The 17990-nt window shown below is 52.0% G+C and overlaps 1 protein-coding gene across 1 annotated transcript; it reads left to right on the top strand.

The window, feature by feature from the left end:
• The first annotated feature begins 1031 nt into the window (after nucleotides 1-1031).
• Emx1 (empty spiracles homeobox 1) lies at nucleotides 1032-17775 on the top strand. Its single transcript, XM_005385579.2, has 3 exons — nucleotides 1032-1934; nucleotides 7704-7888; nucleotides 17209-17775. The coding sequence occupies exons 1-3, from the start codon at nucleotides 1415-1417 to the stop codon at nucleotides 17374-17376; spliced, it is 873 nt and encodes a 290-aa protein (XP_005385636.1). The 5' UTR covers nucleotides 1032-1414; the 3' UTR covers nucleotides 17377-17775.
• The last annotated feature ends 215 nt before the right edge of the window (nucleotides 17776-17990 follow it).

Below are 17990 nucleotides of genomic sequence, written 5' to 3'. Positions count from 1 at the left end.
CCAGAGCCCTCTTAGGCCCCGGCGCTGCGTCTTCTTGCGGCCTGGAAAGCCCGAGTGAAAAGTTTGTGGAATACTGGTCCTCACTGCCGACAGCCCTTTCACTTGCGGGGTAGCAATGAGTGCATGAAATGGAAACTGACCAGAGCAGACCTGTCCGCTGCTCCGCCGTCGCGGTTGGAAGGTGAAGGTCGGGGAGTCCAGGCTGCTGCTGCTGTCCCAGGCGATCGGTTCATCCTCTCGGGGACCAGCTCGAGCCACTGGGCCAGCTTGAATTCAAGGCACAATGTCCTCCGAGGCACCAAACGAACTTGAGCCCCATCAGTAGAGAGGGCAAGGAAAGCAGATCACCCTGCGCCAGGGCCCAGTGTCCGGGTCTGAGCCAGTGGTAGCCGGATAAACGCGGACTGCTTGGAGCGCAGCGCGCTGCTGCCGGAGGGCTGCGGGATCCCGCGACTTTTCCCCGGCCGAGCCGGGCTGATTCCTCGAGAAAAGAATGAGCGTACCCTTTCCGGAGCTGTCCTTCCCGACAACCAAAAACCGCGAAACCTCGTGAACGAGGCTCCAGCTTCAGATCGCTCTCAGGAAACCGACGCTGGGTGAGCAAGAGGGTGCCTCAGGTCCGAGGAGCAAGAAGTTGGTTCAGGAGAACCGATTTGCTCAACCCCAAACACCCATCCTACGTTGGGATCCAAATTCTCTAAGAATTGAAACAACATCCCGGGACGAAAGGGAGAGGGTTCAATTGGATTGCACAATGAGGAGAGGCGATGAAGTTTCTACCCAAAGTCCCAGGCTCTTTAGACGCCTTCTGCGCGCGAGCGTAGGGTGAGACGGCTGCGGCAGCCACCAGACTCAGCAGAAGGGCGGAGTCGTGAGGAGAAGCGGGGGTGCGTCGGCAGTGGTGAAGGTGGCGGTGCTGGGGTAGATCGTCCCCCAAAGGTTCCAGTCCGGCTTTTGCCTACGACTGCAAGCTCCCTCCCTACCAGCCCCCCCACCGTCCCTTGCCCCGCCCCACCCCGCCCCCACCTTGGGGCAGGTGAGCGGCGGCCAATGGGCGAGCGCGGGGCAGGTGCCCGCTAACTCCAGCCAAGCAGCGCAGTGGCCAAGGCCCGGCGGGGCATTGCTGTGAGGATCGCGGGCCGGGGTCGACCCAGGCTACACTTGGAAGGGAGGGAGCGGGGCTCAGCCTTCGGGCCGTAGAAGCAGCTAGCTGTATCGCAGGCAGCGTGCGAGCGCCGGTGCCCGCGCCGGGAGCTCCCCGCTCGGCCGCAGGGGCCGACGCTCCCGGCTGTGCGCGGTGGCTGGACCCCGCGCCGCGGGCTAGCGTGCCCCTCACTGCCCGGCGCCAGGCTCGCCGGCGGGGGCCGATCGCGGGCGGGAGGGCAGAGGAGGTGAGGGGTGCGGGTGTGTGTGCATGTGCCTGGCTGGGTGCACACCCCGCAAGGCGGCAGCGCCGGCACGCGGAGCGCTCCCCAGAGCCCCGCTGTCTCGCACGGCTACGGCGGGCGCGACCATGTTCCAGCCCGCGGCCAAGCGGGGTTTTACCATCGAGTCCTTGGTAGCCAAGGACGGTGGCACCGGCGGGGGCACTGGCGGCGGGGGCTCGGGCTCCCATCCCCTGGCGGCGGCCGCCTCAGAAGAACCGCTCCGGCCCACGGCGCTCAACTACCCTCATCCCAGCGCGGCCGAGGCAGCCTTCGTGAGCGGCTTTCCGGCCGCAGCCGCCGCGGGCGCCGGCCGCTCGCTCTACGGAGGGCCAGAGCTCGTCTTCCCCGAGGCCATGAACCACCCCGCGCTGACTGTGCACCCGGCGCACCAGCTGGGCGCCTCCCCGCTGCAGCCCCCGCATTCCTTCTTCGGCGCCCAGCACCGGGACCCTCTCCACTTCTACCCCTGGGTCCTACGGAACCGCTTCTTCGGCCACCGCTTCCAGGGTGAGTGCCCACGCTGTGCCCGCCGGCGCGGGCTGCGGGCATCCGTGCCGCGAGGACGCGGGGGAGGCTCGGGGGCGCGCGGGGCTGTTGAGAAGTTGCTGAGAAGGGTGCGGGTCCGCGGAGGTCGGTTCCCAAACGCCGTAAAGCCTCGCGGGATCCGTCTGCGCTCTGCCGCGTGGGTCTTCCGCCCAGGGAGCTCGGCTGGAACCTCCAGGCTTTCCCAGGAATGAGACTGTTTCGGACGCCAAACCCAGGCGCATCCTTGCAGCCAGCCACTCCTGTCCCTTCTCGGCCGACCTATGCTCTCTCGCGATTAAGCCAGTCTCAGCCCAGAGAGCTCAGGGCCCGCTGTCCTCCCACGCCCTGGCTTGAGCCGGGACCATACTTTGCTCTCACATTCATCATCAACTTCCAGGGATCAGCCTTCGCTAATGCATCGGAACAGGGTAAAGTCCACCTGCGTGTCCGGCCCGGTGGGAAGCAAGGCAGCGGGCGGAGCGAACCGCAGAGTTAATGTTCAGTATGGAGTGCTCGGATGTCTTGGGATGTTTCTCTGCCACCTTGGCCAGATTTCTTCAAGTCACACGCGCCCCTCACACCCAGGCTGAGAAAGGTTTGAAATAAGTGAACTGGCTTCCTCCATCGATGGCCGTCTCGGGGAGCCCACTCTGCTGCTGCCAGACCGAGGACAGTCCTCCTGAGCAGGGGGCGTGGGCAGAGGGCTTTTAAGGTCGTAGCCAGTCCTAGCCCCCTAGTCTGCACTGGCAATGGGTTTGCTAGTTCAGATCCCCCATAGTCCTTACACACTCGCGCGCGCGCGCGCGCACACACACACACACACACACACACACACACACGAATTATCTGACTTTCCCAAACAAGAGTTGCATTTGTTGGAGTTCGGTTTTTTCCTTGAATCTGTTGGATTCTTTCTTTCTGTTTCTTTTCTGGCCTTGATTTATACCACAATTGCTTTATTTCCCAATATTATTTTGTTAGTGTAGACTAGACCTGAGACATATGAGGTTCCATTGCTCGGAAGGAGCTAGGTTATTCGGCTTTGAGTAAAGCGATGAAAAGAACAACACTCGGGCTTCCCCTCCTGGAGCTAATTTGATGGTGAGCAAAGTGTATACAACCAAAGTAAATTAGATGTTTGGTACAATTATTTACACAAAAAAGAAAAATTGCTTCTTAAAGCTTTGTCTATAACTGCTTGACAGAAGCAGCTGCTTTCCGAGGTCCAATTTTCTCAGTACCACCTGGCCAATAGAAACTTACCTGGAGGATCCCATGGATCCAGAGAAAGTAATTACTTTGAACAAGAATTTTTGTGGGTAGACTTCTGTGGGATTTCGAAGGTTTTTCCAAATCCAAATCCAAAAAAAAAAAAAAAAAGAAGAAGAAGAAGAAGAAAAGGAATGAAATACAATGTTCGCCACTTTGGAAAAAGTTACCGTCACTTAAAAATAAAAATTTACTGATAAAATGAAGTTTCATTCGAATTTACCCCCATCTCAAACGGTATCAATCCTTAGTCTGGGTCTCAAAATCTGTGCCCACAGGCAGAATTTGAGCGTTCGCAGTTCGTGAGCCTGCGATGGGTGGGTAGGGAAGTGGTAAGGGGACAGGGGCTCGGAGGCGAAGGGGTGGCAAGTCCTAACCCCTGCCCAGCCGCTTTGCTTGACCAGAAGTGGCCACCCGGGCGCCACGCTCCGCTTCGGATCTCGGATCCCGAATACCCTGCTCTCTGCACCACCTTTTGCACCTCCGGCCTCTCCCGAGTGGGCCAGGGTCACGGAGGGCAGCAGACGCCGTGGAAGAGATCCAGCTCTGGTTCTCGGCATCCCCAGCCAGGTGAAGCAGGATAAATTCTCGGCAAAATGCCCTAGGAAATTGTCGCTGTTCCCTGCGCCCTCAGTCCCAGCGGGTACGTTGTCGAGTTGCACAAACACTCAGATTTTTCTCTCAAGAACCATATCTGGACGCGGAGATGGAGCCAAGTGTGGCCGTATTCTCCCGCTCAGAAATACGGTGGGTACCGAAGGACTTTTCAAACCCTGAGGTACTGTAGCCAGTCATCTCGGCAGACCGAGCGCGTCTCAGCGGCTTTGCATCCTCCAGTCCCGGCCGGGCTTCTGGACTGAGAGCGGAGCCGTCCCAGGGCCTCCGGCGCCGCGTTTTCTAGAGAACCCGGTCTCTGCGATGCTCTTTTCAGCCCGTTTTAAAGCAAGAAACGAAACCCTACCCGAACGAAAAGGAAACGTGTCTGCGCTTTGCGCGTTGCGCTCTCAGGCTGTGAGGTCCTGGCAGGCTGGGAAGCCGCTTCAACACTAGGCGAGGCTGTGGAAGAGGAAAAGCCAGTGCTAAAGATCAAGACCTCCAACCCCCGGGCAGCTCTCGAGGCCCGTAGGAGAGGAACCCGCGAAGAGCGAGATTGGCTGCCTTTCGGTGCTATTTCCTGGAGATCAAGAACTTTCTAGGGCCAGACAGCGGTTCTCAGAGGAGGCCGTGAGAGACCTAGCCCTCTCGGACTAGCGATGGTAATGGGCCGAGCTTCAAAGGGTGCTTTTGTTCCGGCAGGAGGGAGGGGAAGGAGGTAATCTCCGTTGCCTGGCCTGCCTCTCCCAGTCATAGCCCCAGGCCCCTCCGCCCTGTAATCCAGCCTGAAGCCCGTGGCCGGCCCCGGCCTCTCTAGAGGCCTTCCCTTCAGCCCAGGCCGCTTTGGACCCTTGGCTCTCGCTTCCTGCCACCTTATTCCTGGAAGTATCTATTGCTAGTTCCCAGACAGCTATTGCCTTGAAGAGGCCCGCAGAGGCTGTAGGAAAACCAGTGGGGTGGGGAATGTTCAGTTCCTAACTCCAGGGAAGGCTGTGACCGTCCCTTTCCACTTTTCTACTTGTGCTAGTCCGAAACTGACAACACATTCTCACAGCGTGGAATTACAGCTGTCACCCAAATAGGCTGCACCCCAGCTACAAGCTTGTTTGACCCTTGTGGTCCAGCCTTGGGAACTGAAGGGAAGGCATGGCTGGAGGTGGTAGGATTGAAAGAACATTTCCTGCAGGTTAGAGTAAAAGGGGCCCAGGTAGCTAGAAACTTAAAGCGCTCTTGTCCTTTCAGAAACAAATTATCAATTGACCAGCACGTTGGGGCTGTTAGTTTTGTACTAAACTTTCTCCTTCTTGATGAGAAAAGCCCTACTTCTTTTGGAATCAAATAACCTATCATCGTTTATCAGCATTTTGGATAATTTCCCAACCTCCTCCTTCTTCATGTTGGCTTAAAAGGATTGCTGTGTTCCTGCACGCAGATGGGCACCAAGACAGGACATTACAAGGAACCGGGACCTTTCTTTCAGTGAGGTTTTCCCCAAAACTAGCCAGACTGAAGGCAAGGAGAGCGTATGTCAGCACAGAGCTTCTTGGTGCCATCCTTCACTCTGGGTTTATGAAAACACAGAGCACTCCACTCCACCACACAGGTGACTGACACAAAACAACCATTAAGGAGGACATACCACAGCACAGTGCAACCCTGCGTTCCCAGCCCCACACATCCCCAACACCTCTGCACCCCACTCACTCACACCTGTGGGGCCTTTCTGTGCTTATGTCACACTGCTGACCAACTTAGGCCAGCTGGCAGCTAAAAGAAAACACGGAATGCTGAGATGAGCTAGGGTTTTTTTGTTTTGTTTTTTTTTTTAATACTCTTTCCTTCTCTGGTTCATCTGTTCAGAGGAAAATACTGTGGAGACGTCAGCGGGACTCAACAATGTTGTTTTCTGAAGTAATTCATTTTAACAGGAGTAAGAAGCTGCCTACATGCCTTCCCCACCTTTCCTTGTCTTTAGTCTTTACCCCCAGAATTTCAATCCTTTGTTGTCCCCCTGAACAGACTTTATTTTTCTCCACTTAGCCTTCTGTGGCAGAATACCTCCCTTGACTCTGTCCTTCCACCACCCCACTTAAACTTTTCTTCAGTCAGGCCTTGGGGCCTGCTGCATGTTGAATAGCTCGGTGGGCACTTGTCCCTCTGTCACTTCCCTGTGATATCATCCCACCCCCTTTTGTAGCAGCACAAATCTAGCTGCCTGAAATGGAGAAGGTGACTGGAGGTTAATGACTTTGTCTCCCTGGAAGCAGCAGCCCCTCAATCCTTAGCATTCACGTTCCACCGCAAATCCCAATAAAATTAGCCAGCATAAATCTTTAAAGCCAAGAGACTTGGAGAAAGTAAAGTTAGGCCGGTTCTACCAGCAGAGAGACACAGTTAGCTGGAGAGTGTTAGCAATAGCATCTCCATGATGTGTTTCTACTTCACTGACATAGATGTTTCCAGAGATGGGAGAGCGTGACTGAATTGTCCAGATCATTGTGTTAAGAGCAAAACAGCAGGTCAAATTGAGTCAAACCAGTAGCCATCTCTGAAGAAATTAATTGGATCAGTCAATCTCAACAGCTAATTCTTGTCAAAACATTCCATCTAGGGCTCCGTGTTGTTGGTGGGTCAGGGGGACTGTTACATGCCACTGTGTGAGAAACCACAGGCAATATTGTCAAGGCTTGTTTCGGGTCTATGAACATGTACAGCTAAGACAGAAATCATGTGAGGGCCCAGTGTGTGTGTGTGTGTGTGTGTGTGTGTGTGTGTGTGTGTGTGTTGAGGGGGGTTGCTGTGACTGGGGCAGTGAGTACATGCCTGTTTTGGGCCTTAATACTCCCTGACCACCACTCCAGCCTCATCCAATCCTACTGAGTGTGGGAGCTGGGTCCAACATTTGCCAAGGGACAATCACACTTCAATAATCCTATACAATAAATGAGAGAGAAAGACAGTAGGGAGGCTGTAGCATACACATGCTCATCCAGAAACCTATGTATGTGTGTGTGTATATATGAGAGAAAGATGACATCTAGATACTAGTTTTCATGTTCCTTGAGTATGGGACTATTCAGGGGTGAAGTGCGTTCTTTTCTCACCGGGAGCAGCAAGAATCTCCTGTGAAGACTGGGTTTTAGCCTAGTAGCTGGGCCTCCAGACAGTTTAAAGACTGGGGAGAGAGAGGTGGGGAAGAGGAAAGAAATAGCCCTAACTTTAGATTTCCAGGGGCTGCCTGAAGGGTTGATCTAGCTTTTGCTCTACTTTTACCTATCCTAAGACAAATTCTGGGCCTGTTGGCAGGAGTTCTCAAGGGGCTAATAGCCAGGGCATTTTGCTGCAAGACTAGTTTAAGCAGGTGTGAAGGGAGAGTCCTAGCTTCTAGTTTCTGAGTCTGAATCTGATTGCTTCCCTTACCACCGGACACCCAGCCCTGCCTATACTCCCCAACCTCCTGGAGAGAGATGCTAAGCGGCCAGTTCATTAAAAACAAACCGTTGGGGGCCAAGGAGGAGGCTGGGCAAGGACAACCAAGGGTCTTTTGCCACCCCTCGGCCTCGTCGGTTGCTCCAGGGAGTGTGGATTTGGGCAGAGGGACGCTTCACCAGGCCTGGGCTCACCTCTTGGTCGAAAAGAGTGAGCTCTGGGATTCCGTGCGTCCCGGGCCTATACGGGGAGATGTTGGGAAGCGGGGCAGACTTAGGCAGTAGAGGGAAAAAAGAGAAGAGGACAAGGTGTCAAGACTGGAGAGAGCCGCAAGTGCTCTGGGGGCGCGGGAGCCTGGCGGGAGGCCGGACCTGGCCGGCTCCCCAGGCTGCGGCTCACGGCGCTCCTTCTCTCTATCTGTACCCGCGTGTGCTGCCGTCGGCCGGCCGCGGGCCGCAGCTAGTGACGTGCCCCAGGACGGGCTGCTTCTGCACGGCCCCTTCGCGCGCAAGCCCAAGCGGATCCGCACGGCCTTCTCGCCCTCGCAGCTGCTGCGGCTGGAGCGCGCCTTCGAGAAGAACCACTACGTGGTGGGTGCCGAGCGGAAGCAGCTGGCCGGCAGCCTCAGCCTCTCCGAGACACAGGTAATTATCACCAGGCCGTGCCCTGCCTTGCGCCTGGCAGCCGGCGACCGAGGAGGTGGGGCGGGCGGTGCAGCGGCGGCTCTGGGCCTCGGCCTAGCCTGGCCCGGAGTTGTCTCATCCGAAAGCCATCCGTGCGGCGCTCCTGTTCTCTTAGCCCCTGCCCTCCGATTGGGCCTAGCCTGCTGACTTCAAAGAAGTGCTATGGGCCCAGCAGCAGATGCACACCGTCTATGGGAGTGGGTTCCCGGAGGCCCTCGGGAGACCCAGGGTACCGAGAGCCAGTGGGCAGCACCGGTTGTTCTGGGACTGATCTCAGCCCGGGTATCTCTGCAGCCGCTCCAGACCGGCCGGCTGCTGCGTGGGGCGCTCGCCGTTCAGCGGGGTGACCCGGCCTTCCCCGCTCTGGCTGCGCTGCTGTTCATGGGCAAAGCTAGCGGGGCCTCAGCTGCCAGCAAGTAGTGTAGGGGAAGAAAGCCCAGGCGTCCCAGGCTACCGGCGTCGGAAGCTGAAGGACTGAGCCAGGGAGAGACCAGCCCCTGTTTGGGGTCTGAGAATGGCACTGGCCCCGGCATGGACTAGGAATCTGGGGACTGTAGTGTGTGCACAGGAGCCTCTGGGAGGGTGCCGGAGGGTGGAGAAGTAGGCCCTGTACTAGAGGTGCTCTATCATGCCAAGACTGGTGGGGGGATAAACCCCAGAGGGGTTGTCGGGGCTTGAACTGGCTGAGATTACAATTACTGCATAGCATGTTTATAATTGATAGTAAAAAAAATTTGAAGTAAATGGGTGCTATAAGAAGGCAGACTGGTTCTTTGTAAGCTCTTTCCCATAAATAAATGCTGCCTGAAAGCAGCATCTAAACTCTTGGTCTGCCCAGGCGGTGTGCTGGTTTGGCCCTCAGTCCAGGTGCTGCCTGGGAGGTGGGGTTTAGTGTCTGGAAAGGCCTTGGGTCCCTACCAGCTACATTTGTGGGTGAGAATGGTGACTTCCAAGCTCAACGGTTCTCACCCCACTGGCATTTCATCTTTTGCTGCCCTTTCTAGCTCCCTACTAAATCACCACCACCTCCTCTCCCACCCCAGCCCCGTGGGAAGGCCCCCACTTGGGCAGGCAGCCTGGGGCCTCCCACTGGCAGGGAGGGTAGGAAATAACCTGTTGGGGGAGCTGGAGAACCTAACCAGGACCCCCGCTTTCCGGCCCAATCTGGCCCTCTGGTCCTGGCATTTTGGCATCCACTGCAGTGTGGATCTGATGCCCCACTTAACAGTCAGTGCGTGGCTCCCGGCTCCACCGCAAGACCTGTGAGCTTTCAGAATTGCTCCTGGGCTGTTTTGCTGCAGAGAAAAATCTCCCAAAGCAACAGTGTGAATTTTTAAAAATGTTTTAAAAGAGAGCTATGTTTAAAAGATAAATTAATAACACCTCATCTCACTCCTGGCAAGCAGTTTTAAAAAATTATTGTTTAAAACAAGGTGTCAACTTTAAAATGGTGTTTATAATTAACTTCATTTAAAAAGTAATATTTATTAAATTTTAATTGCGGAAATGTAAGAAAACAAAACAGTTTGTAATCCCACCACTCACAGATTAGCTCTTGTTGAAATAATGCCATTGTTTTTAAACTTTCCAATTTTTAGCTCAGTGAGAGCATTTTTAATTAACTTTCTTTCGAACTGAATGTAGCAGCCTATCAATATTTGTGGCTCACAATGTCAGTTAGTAAATGGACTGTTTCCTTTATTTTTATTGAGATGTTTCAGACATATATTTAAGATAAAACCAGACAGAATAAAGTAATGTATCCAGCTTTATTATCAGAACTCATGGCCTATCTTGTTACCTCTGTAAAACAAGCTGATGTTTGTGTAGGAACAACAGCAAAAAAATGATAGAACTAGGAGGTTTGAGCATGAGGAATTTCATGGTGGCCACATCTCTTTCCAGGGGAGGATCCTAAAACAGAGATGGACTGAGGACTGCCCTTGCCACACAGCAGGCAGACATGACTTCAGACCTCCCTACTAACTAACTGTGTGACCTTCAACAAGGCACTGGACCTCTCCGAGATCTGGTTTTCCATTCAGATTGGTCTTGCAAAGATTAGAGGCACCTAATAAAAACTCAAATAATATTAATCCGTATTCCCAGCCCCTTTCCTCCCTTTGTTTAAAGAAATATGTCAGGTTAATGGTCTAATAAGGACCAAACCTGGGTGTCCTGTAAGCCAGTCCTCTTCCTGTGTCATCCAGTCTCTATCATCAGAGGTGACTTTCTGTTGTCCTCATAACTTATCATTTGACCTAGGCTGCGTCATTAACTAATTATCTATCCACCTCTCAGTATTTACCAGGCAAACCTAGCTGTCATTTTCAGCTATCAGCTATTTATCAAACGTCAGATACTCCCATCAGCTTCCTGCTATATATTTCTGCTGTGAGTAACTACATTTGTAGCTCAGAGCTCTCTAATCTGCTCATGGATAGCTGTTTTATATCTATCCATCTACATCTGTTAATTTATAAATTATTTCCTATGTTCCTATTAATCACATGTTTTTCTTCCTAACAGTAACCACTATTTACCCATCTGTTGATTATCTCTTTTGTTTCATCTTCTGTGTCTATCCATCCCAAACTTCCATCTAAATAGAACTATTAGTAACTGGCAGCGTATTCATATGGAAGCTGATGGTTATCTTCCATCCCATGGGCTATGGCTCTGTCTTCTCCCTGGGCCTCAGTCAGGGTATCTGTGCCACTGAGTGAAATGAATCCCAAGGTTCTCTCCAGCCCTTAGTTTCTGTGGCTCATTTATATTCTACTTCTCTGTAACTCTAAATAATCCCTCCTCCACATTCTCAGAGCTCACAGTATATTCCCTACAATCATAATATGCATCTCATTGTGATGTTATTACTTTCTTAATTATCTTTCATGTCCAAATATCAGTCTATAGCTCAGCTGCATGCATCTCATAGGGAGATCTTAAAATAAAGATTCCCAGGCCTCACCTAAGAGATTCTCTTAGAGGGTACAAGATAGAGCCCAGGAGAAAGTTTTTAAAACAGCCCTCTGGATGATTCTGAGGAACAATAGGCTTGAGCATCTTGGCTGTGGGAAGCAGAGGCCAAGCCTATCTGTTTCTCACAGGGCTGGGCTCAGTTCCCAGCATGGAATAGATGCTCAATAAACTTGTATTGAATGAATAGATACATTTCTTTGACTCCACACATGTGAATGTTATGTCATTCCTCTTGCTGCATATTGTCACTGTTCACACCACCACCACCCCCGTTGCTCTATTTCCCTTTTCCTTGCACTTTTATAGCTGATTGTTGATTCAGATACTAGAAACACTGGTTTGTGGATAAAACTTCTGGGAAGGTTAAGCAGTGAGAGTGTGGTGTGCTCCCAGAGATTCAGTGCCAGATGCTGGGAGGTGGACAGACTATGCTATTGCGTGGTTGGTATAGGGCTTTATGTTTAGCCAGGAGTAGGGAATTTGTCCTGGGATGGTCAGTGGGTCAACTTGGGAAATGGAAGGAAAGTCCCAAGAAAGAGTTAGTTTTCCTTCTGGCCCAATTATTTTGCTCCTCACTGCCGTGGCATAGCCATTGTGTCAGGAAGGGCACCCATCTAAGCTTTAGTCTTACAGACTTGTTGAACAGACTAAGTCCTGGGTCAGATCAGAGACTTAAGTATAGTGAGTGTGTGTATATGTGCGTGTGTGTGTGTGTGTGTGTATGTATGTGATGAATATAAAGCACGTTGGCTTACTGTAATTGATGCCCAAAGGTCAGATGATATTACATCAGATGCCATACAATGTCCATGCCACTTGCATGCTTCTATGTATATGTATGTGTTCATGTGAGGGGATACATTAGTTTTAACAGGAATGAAAGAATGTAAATGCTCCTGGCTGATCAGCTGGTCAGTGTTTCCAGCTGCACTTTCTGCTCTGAGCAGATCTCCTTTGACTTTGCCTAATTGTGACTTTAGCTGAGCTGTGAGGGAAAAAGGATGCAAAAACATGATCCTTAGCCTTGGAGAGTCCTCATTCAGTGGTGGAGGCTAAAGGCAGAGTATGGACATTTGTAGTACATGCAAGGATGACTGACTGGAGTCTTGAGGTCACAGCTATAGGCTGAGGGTGGTCAGTGGGCACAAAGATTCCAGGAGGCCTCTGACTTGAAAGGCTTGGAGGGATGCATAGGATTCTCAGTTAGAGGCGAGGAAGGGGAGGGTTTGAGAGAGCAGGGTGAGAAGGTGAAGTTGCTATGAAGTCCAGCTGCCATCTTGGAGCCTCAGAGCAGGGAGGAAGGTATTTGGAGGCAGGAGCATGTAGTCCGCTACTAACGGGTTTTCCCCAGAGGTATGAAAGGGAAGCTTCTAGCAGTCACTTCCTGCTCTAGAATGCTCTGTCCTTTGGAGGATGGGTGGGAGGGAGCTATCCAAGCTTCCCTGAAATTCAAGGAAGTCGAGAGACTTTTGTTATCAACATCCTGTGGTTCTGTGACCACATGTCCCTTCTCTAAGTCTTGGCTCCTCTCTTCAAGAGTTTCTGTATCTCTGATGATCCAGGAGTCCTTTGTGGTGGGGTGAGGAGGAGATAAAGAAGATTGGAGTGGCTCTAGGAGAAGCTGGGTCAAGAAACATGGTCCTGGAGAGGCTGGTGAATTTTGTGATGTCTCCCTGAGAGTGAGTGAGGGTGAGGGTCCAGGATGGGCTAGGGAAAGAGGAAATAAGAAGACATAGAAGGAGTACAGCATAATTGGTGTGGAGTTGGAGGTGACCTCAGCTTGGGGGATAAGGGTTGAGCTTAGTGTGGCATTGGGCTTGGCCTTGAGATGGGAACATTGACGTGAACAAATGAAAGGAAATGGATCCCCACGGGAGAAGGGAGGGAGGACAGCAGGCTGCGGGGTGACTTGATTGTCTAGTCTGAGGACTTTCTCTGTGTCTGAGGGTGACAGAATAAGAAGACATGCTTAAATTAAAGCAGAACAGATAACTGTAGAACATAAGGAGAAGCTCCCTATGTCAGTTACAAGATCTTGATAAGGAGATCTGAACTCCTTAGGAAGGTATTCCCTTAAAAATATGCAGGGGTGAGGTTGAGGGAGTGATGAAAAAGAAGGGATCTAGACTTCCTTCATTCAGAACAGCACATTATTCCAAAGTAAAATGTGATGTGCTCTAAGGTATTGGGTGGAGCTGGAGATTGTTTGTTTATTGGCTAATTTGTGCATTTACTCCTACATTAATATACACATGCCTTCATTTATAGTGCATACACTGACCAGTCCTTTAAAGAAGTAATATGTTCATTCATTCACTGTAGTTTCATCTCCTTCATCTTGTCTCACTCAAGCTGAGCTTTGCTCCTGTCAACAATAGCTTTCCCTCCCATTCCTTCAAGAAGTGGTAATCCAGTCTACCACACAGAATTAAGAATTGACTCACTTGTGAAAGCATTCCCTAAAATAAGCCCCCCAAAAAAGGCTCTGATCTCTCCAACACTCAGCACCTCCCATAACCCTTTTCTGATTAGTTTTCAGTTCCTCTTCTGTTGATTTCTTCCTATTTTCCAGGTCTGATCCTGTCGTCTTTTCTCTAAAGCACAGGGTTAGGTCACCTCACCTTGGCCAGTAGATGACCGTATGTGGGAGAGCTCTGCTGGGCTGGGCCCTCGGATAGTCCTGCTGTCTGGGAACATCTGAGCAGGATCTTAAAGTATTCCAAGTTTGGGAACTTGGGCAAAAGTGGGAAGTCTTGAAAGGATCTGGCTTCACTAAGAACTTGAGAGATACTTGGTGAAGTGAGGATTTAAGGGAGCACAGAGAATCTCTCTCCAAGTCTAGAGGCATTAAGTCGATTGAGGGGATGCCCAGCTAACATTCTGTCTGTGCTTTTGGGACTGAGAGAGAGGTGGGTAGTGTGTTAGTGCTGGGATGGGGAGGCACACACAGAATGGGTACAGCCTGTCAAGGCCAGTTCCTATGGAGCTGGTGGCCACAACATACGACCTGCTTTCCTTCTAGGTTCACTCTTCTCCATAGATGACTCCAGAGTTGCCCTGCTGAGTGAAAATGTTATATCACTGTCATCTATTATACGCAGAGCTCATTTCCTTTTTTATTTCCAAGCAGAAGTAGCCATTGCTGAGTATGGTGGCACATGCTGGTAATCTCAGGTTGTGAGGCTGAGGCAGGAGGATTGCAAATTCAAGACCAACTTGGGAAACCAAGTGAGACCCTGTTTTAAAATAAAACTTTTAAAAGCTGGGAGTATAACTTAGTGGTAAAGTACTTGTCTGGCATGTGCAAGGCCCTATGTTCAATCCCCAGCACCACACGTATATGTAAGAAAAACTATTCTTAATAATGCATTAAAGAAAATTCATAAAAGTAGAAAGAAAAAAGAAAAGTCATTCATAGTTTGGGAACATTTTTTTCTTTTTTCCCTATGCATAGATTGTGTTTTCTTTTTTTTTTTTTTTTTTTTTTTTTTTTTTTTTTTTGGTTTTTCTCCGGTACCGGGAACGGAACTCACGACCTTGCGCTTGCCAGGCAGGCGCTTTTGCCGCTGAGCTAAATCCCCAGCCCCTTAGATTGTGTTTTCTATGGTTGTGACCACACTGTGCCAATGCTGTGCATCCTGGCTTTGTCACTAACATTGTGAAGTCATAAGCATCCCCTGTTACTAGCCTTTGTAAACAGCATCTGGACACTCAGCCCAAGGCTATTCTCCAGAAGATGCCAAGCTGCCTCGGGAAAGGGTTGTATCCTTGTTTCTAGAGAGCTGCCTCCTTGACCGCAATATTTCCATGGAGAAAATGGTGTGCATCATCTTTTACTTGGTATGCCAGGAAGCTGCCTCTGGGCTGAGAACATATCCTGTACCTGCAGTTCTACCATGGGTGCTTTACTTCTTTGAATCAGGATTGCTGAGCAAGGGTAGTATTCTGGGTCCATCTTGCTAGAGGCCAGTATGAATGTCAGGTCGCCTTCACAGAAGACTTGGTAGTGTGTGTAGGAGGGAGAAAGGTACAAGGAGGAACCCTCTGTCCCTGAGATTGTCCACCATCACCTGGGGTTCTCCTGTGGCCGGCCCACTTGGGCTTCTTAGAAATGACACCCCAGCCCTGCATCCAACCCTGAGTCATGCACAGGAGGCAGGGTGAGATCACCCACCCACCCACTAGCTGGCACAGTCACAGCAGGCTGTGGGGATGAAGGCAGGGGCCGGGATGGCTGCCAAATGGTTGTGCTGAGAACCATCCATGCCCAGCCCTATGCCCAATAATAGGTGGGCATGGAATTCAGATGCCCTGTGTCCAGAGCATCTGCCTCCTTCCCGTGCATACCTGAGGTGAGAGACACAGGCTACGGGTATGTACCATGCCCTGGAAATGAAGGACGAAACCCCAGGTCCTCATTCCATCCATTTAGCAAGGAATCCTGTCTCTTTCTGGGCCAGCTTCCCTCTCCATGGCTGGCTCTGGTGTCCCTACCCTAGTGCTCTAAAATCAACTTGCCAGGCAGATGGCGTAGTGGAATCCTGATGGTGCAGTGGGGGATTATGAGGGGGAAACTGAGCAAGACTTAATGGAGAGGACAGAGAGGAGTAGCTGATGGTGTGTGAGGTGGCTTATCCACCTTGGCCCGTGAAACCATACCAAGCATGAGTGTTCCTTCATGTCTGCTCTCTGCTTTGCTGCTGCTGCAGGGACCTGGATTCTAGGCCTGCCTCTGGCTGTACTGCCTGACTTTGTGGCTAAGGCCTGTGCTTGACCCAGGGGCTACACTGGGCAGCCTTTCTAAGAGCTTCCCTGAGCTCTGCCCAAGGTCCAAGATCGTTCCTCAAAGGTACCACTGCTGCAAAGACTAAGGTGCCCACGACCACTCAACCCCCCCAGCTCACTGCATGTTGTCTGCACAGCTGCGGCGGGCAGCACCAGGCAGCACCCACCTGCTTTTCAGTGAGTTAACATTTTCAGGGAACTGTCTGTGCCTGGCAACCTGATCTCCCTGCATGCCCCCTGGGCACACTCTGGAGCCTCCATCCAGGAGGTATCCTGGAGCTGCAAGGGTTCCAAACACATTTCTCCTGTGGATGAGGGACTTAAGCCCAGAGAAGGGAAGAGACAGCCAAGGTAGGTACCCAGCTCCCTTTTCCAACTCTGAGTATGGCTTGGGTCTGGCCTGAATAAACACTGGCAGAGGAAGAGAGGGATAATTAGAGATGGGTCTATGGTTGGGAAGGCTTCCCTGGAGAAGTTCAGAATCACAAGTCTGCCCCTCTGCCATCAAGGAAGATGTTTGTCGAGCCTCTGTTTGAACCCCAACCTTCGTACCGTCAGGGGTTTCGCTGCCTGACACAGAAGGGGGCAGGGCTCACTGTGTTCAACTAGGAGCTTGATTTTGTTCCTCAGGATTTCTTCTGTGGCCTGTTCCCACATGTGGATGAGCCACACGGACCAGTGCTATGTGCACAGGCAGTCTAGAGCTGCCTCTGAAGGACAGAGCAGTGCTCTGAGGTGGGGCCTCAGATATACCTCCTCCCCATGCTGTCTGTCCAAGAAGGACAAGAGTTTGCTGAGGAGCTGACACCCAAGGAACAGGGCTCCCTGCTGCCCGATTGATGTGGGGTAGGGGAATTCCACATGGTGCAGCTCATACCGGGCCCTCTGATGAAGGACACTGACAACATGCAGGTCAGAGCCTCCAGGGGTGGTTCTGGGACACCTAGGAGTGGTGTGGTTGCTCCAGGGCCTGCTCTTGGTATGGATACCACCTCCTGGTGATAAAGCCATGTCTACTGTTTTTGTGCAGCAAAGAGTATGGGGATAGCCCAGGGACAGGGCTACTTTAGGCTCCCTGGGAACTCACCTGTGCCTTGTCACATGTTCTTGCATTTACTGTTCACTCAACCCTGCAAAGGAGCAATTATTATGTCTTCTCTAGAACCTGTGGAGCGGCAGTCTTCTCTGCTCTTTCACGTCTGCTCTCTGCTTTGCTGTGGCTGCAGGAACCAGGATGCTCGGCAGCTCCAAGGCCCCCTCCCTCACCTTTGCTTGAGAAGGGCAGGAAAACCATCCCTCCCTCTGGGTCCTCTTCCTGCCCCATGTCACTTGCATCTGGAAGAGCAGTTCTCTAGGCCCATCCTGCGGCAACTGGCTGGAGGAGGGGGCCTTCGCCCTGCACAACCTCAGTTTCCTCATCTCGTCCCCAGCTCACCCCAAGTGCTGAGGTCCCTCTGGCTGCCCTGGGGCCTCGTGGGTGTTTCTCACCTGTGCCCCCTCCCTCCCTGGCTCAGGTGAAGGTGTGGTTCCAGAACCGGAGGACGAAGTACAAACGGCAGAAGCTGGAGGAAGAAGGACCAGAGTCTGAGCAGAAGAAGAAAGGCTCGCACCACATCAACCGGTGGCGCATTGCCACGAAGCAGGCCAACGGAGAGGACATCGACGTCACCTCTAATGACTAGGGGAGCAACTATGAACCCACAAGGGCAGAGTGCTGCTTGCTGCTGGCCAGGCCCCTGGGGGGCCCAAGCTGGACTCTGGTCACTCCCTGGCCAGGCTACAGGGAGGCCTCAGGTCACAGCCCCGCAGGGCTTGGAGCCTGAGGCCACCACCAGCAGAAGGACAGGAAATGGGCCGGCTGAGGCCTGGGACTGCTTGGCCTTATCCATGGAGAGCCTGCCTGCCTGGGCAGGCCGCCTGTCACTGCAGCCTCCCAGCCGCTCTCCATTTCTCTTCTCTTCCTTTTGTTTTGATGCATTTCAGTTTTAATTTATTTTCCAGGCACCCGCTGTAGTTCTTAGTGATCCCCTTGTGTCTCCCTTCCCTATGGGAATAATAAAAGTCTCTCTCTTAATGACATAGGCATCCAGCTCCAACCCTGGAGGCTGGGGTGGTGGGTTTGAGCTCTGGGGCCTGTGAGGGCTGGTACGCAAGTGTGTTCAGGGACTGGTGCCTGGGTGGGGCAAGGTCAATCCACTGACTCCTCTCCTTTGGGTGATGGTCAACACTGGTCTCTTAACTCCAGCTCAGAAGCAGGAGAAACTGAGATTAGACATAGGGCAGGACCACCTGGCAT

The sequence above is a fragment of the Chinchilla lanigera genome, unplaced genomic scaffold, assembly GCF_000276665.1.
Source record: "Chinchilla lanigera isolate Chin_1 unplaced genomic scaffold, ChiLan1.0 scaffold00023, whole genome shotgun sequence".
Taxonomy (NCBI): Eukaryota; Metazoa; Chordata; class Mammalia; order Rodentia; family Chinchillidae; genus Chinchilla; species Chinchilla lanigera.
The sequence above is the reverse complement of the archived record's forward strand: the minus strand, read 5'-3'. Positions and strand labels throughout refer to the sequence as shown.

Coding starts and splice junctions, on each gene's coding strand:
- Emx1 (XM_005385579.2), top strand. CDS start 1,415: ATGTGCCTGGCTGGGTGCACACCCCGCAAGGCGGCAGCGCCGGCACGC. Junction 1,935..7,703: donor CTTCGGCCACCGCTTCCAGG/GTGAGTGCCCAC, acceptor CGCGGGCCGCAG/CTAGTGACGTGCCCCAGGAC. Junction 7,889..17,208: donor TCAGCCTCTCCGAGACACAG/GTAATTATCACC, acceptor TCCCTGGCTCAG/GTGAAGGTGTGGTTCCAGAA.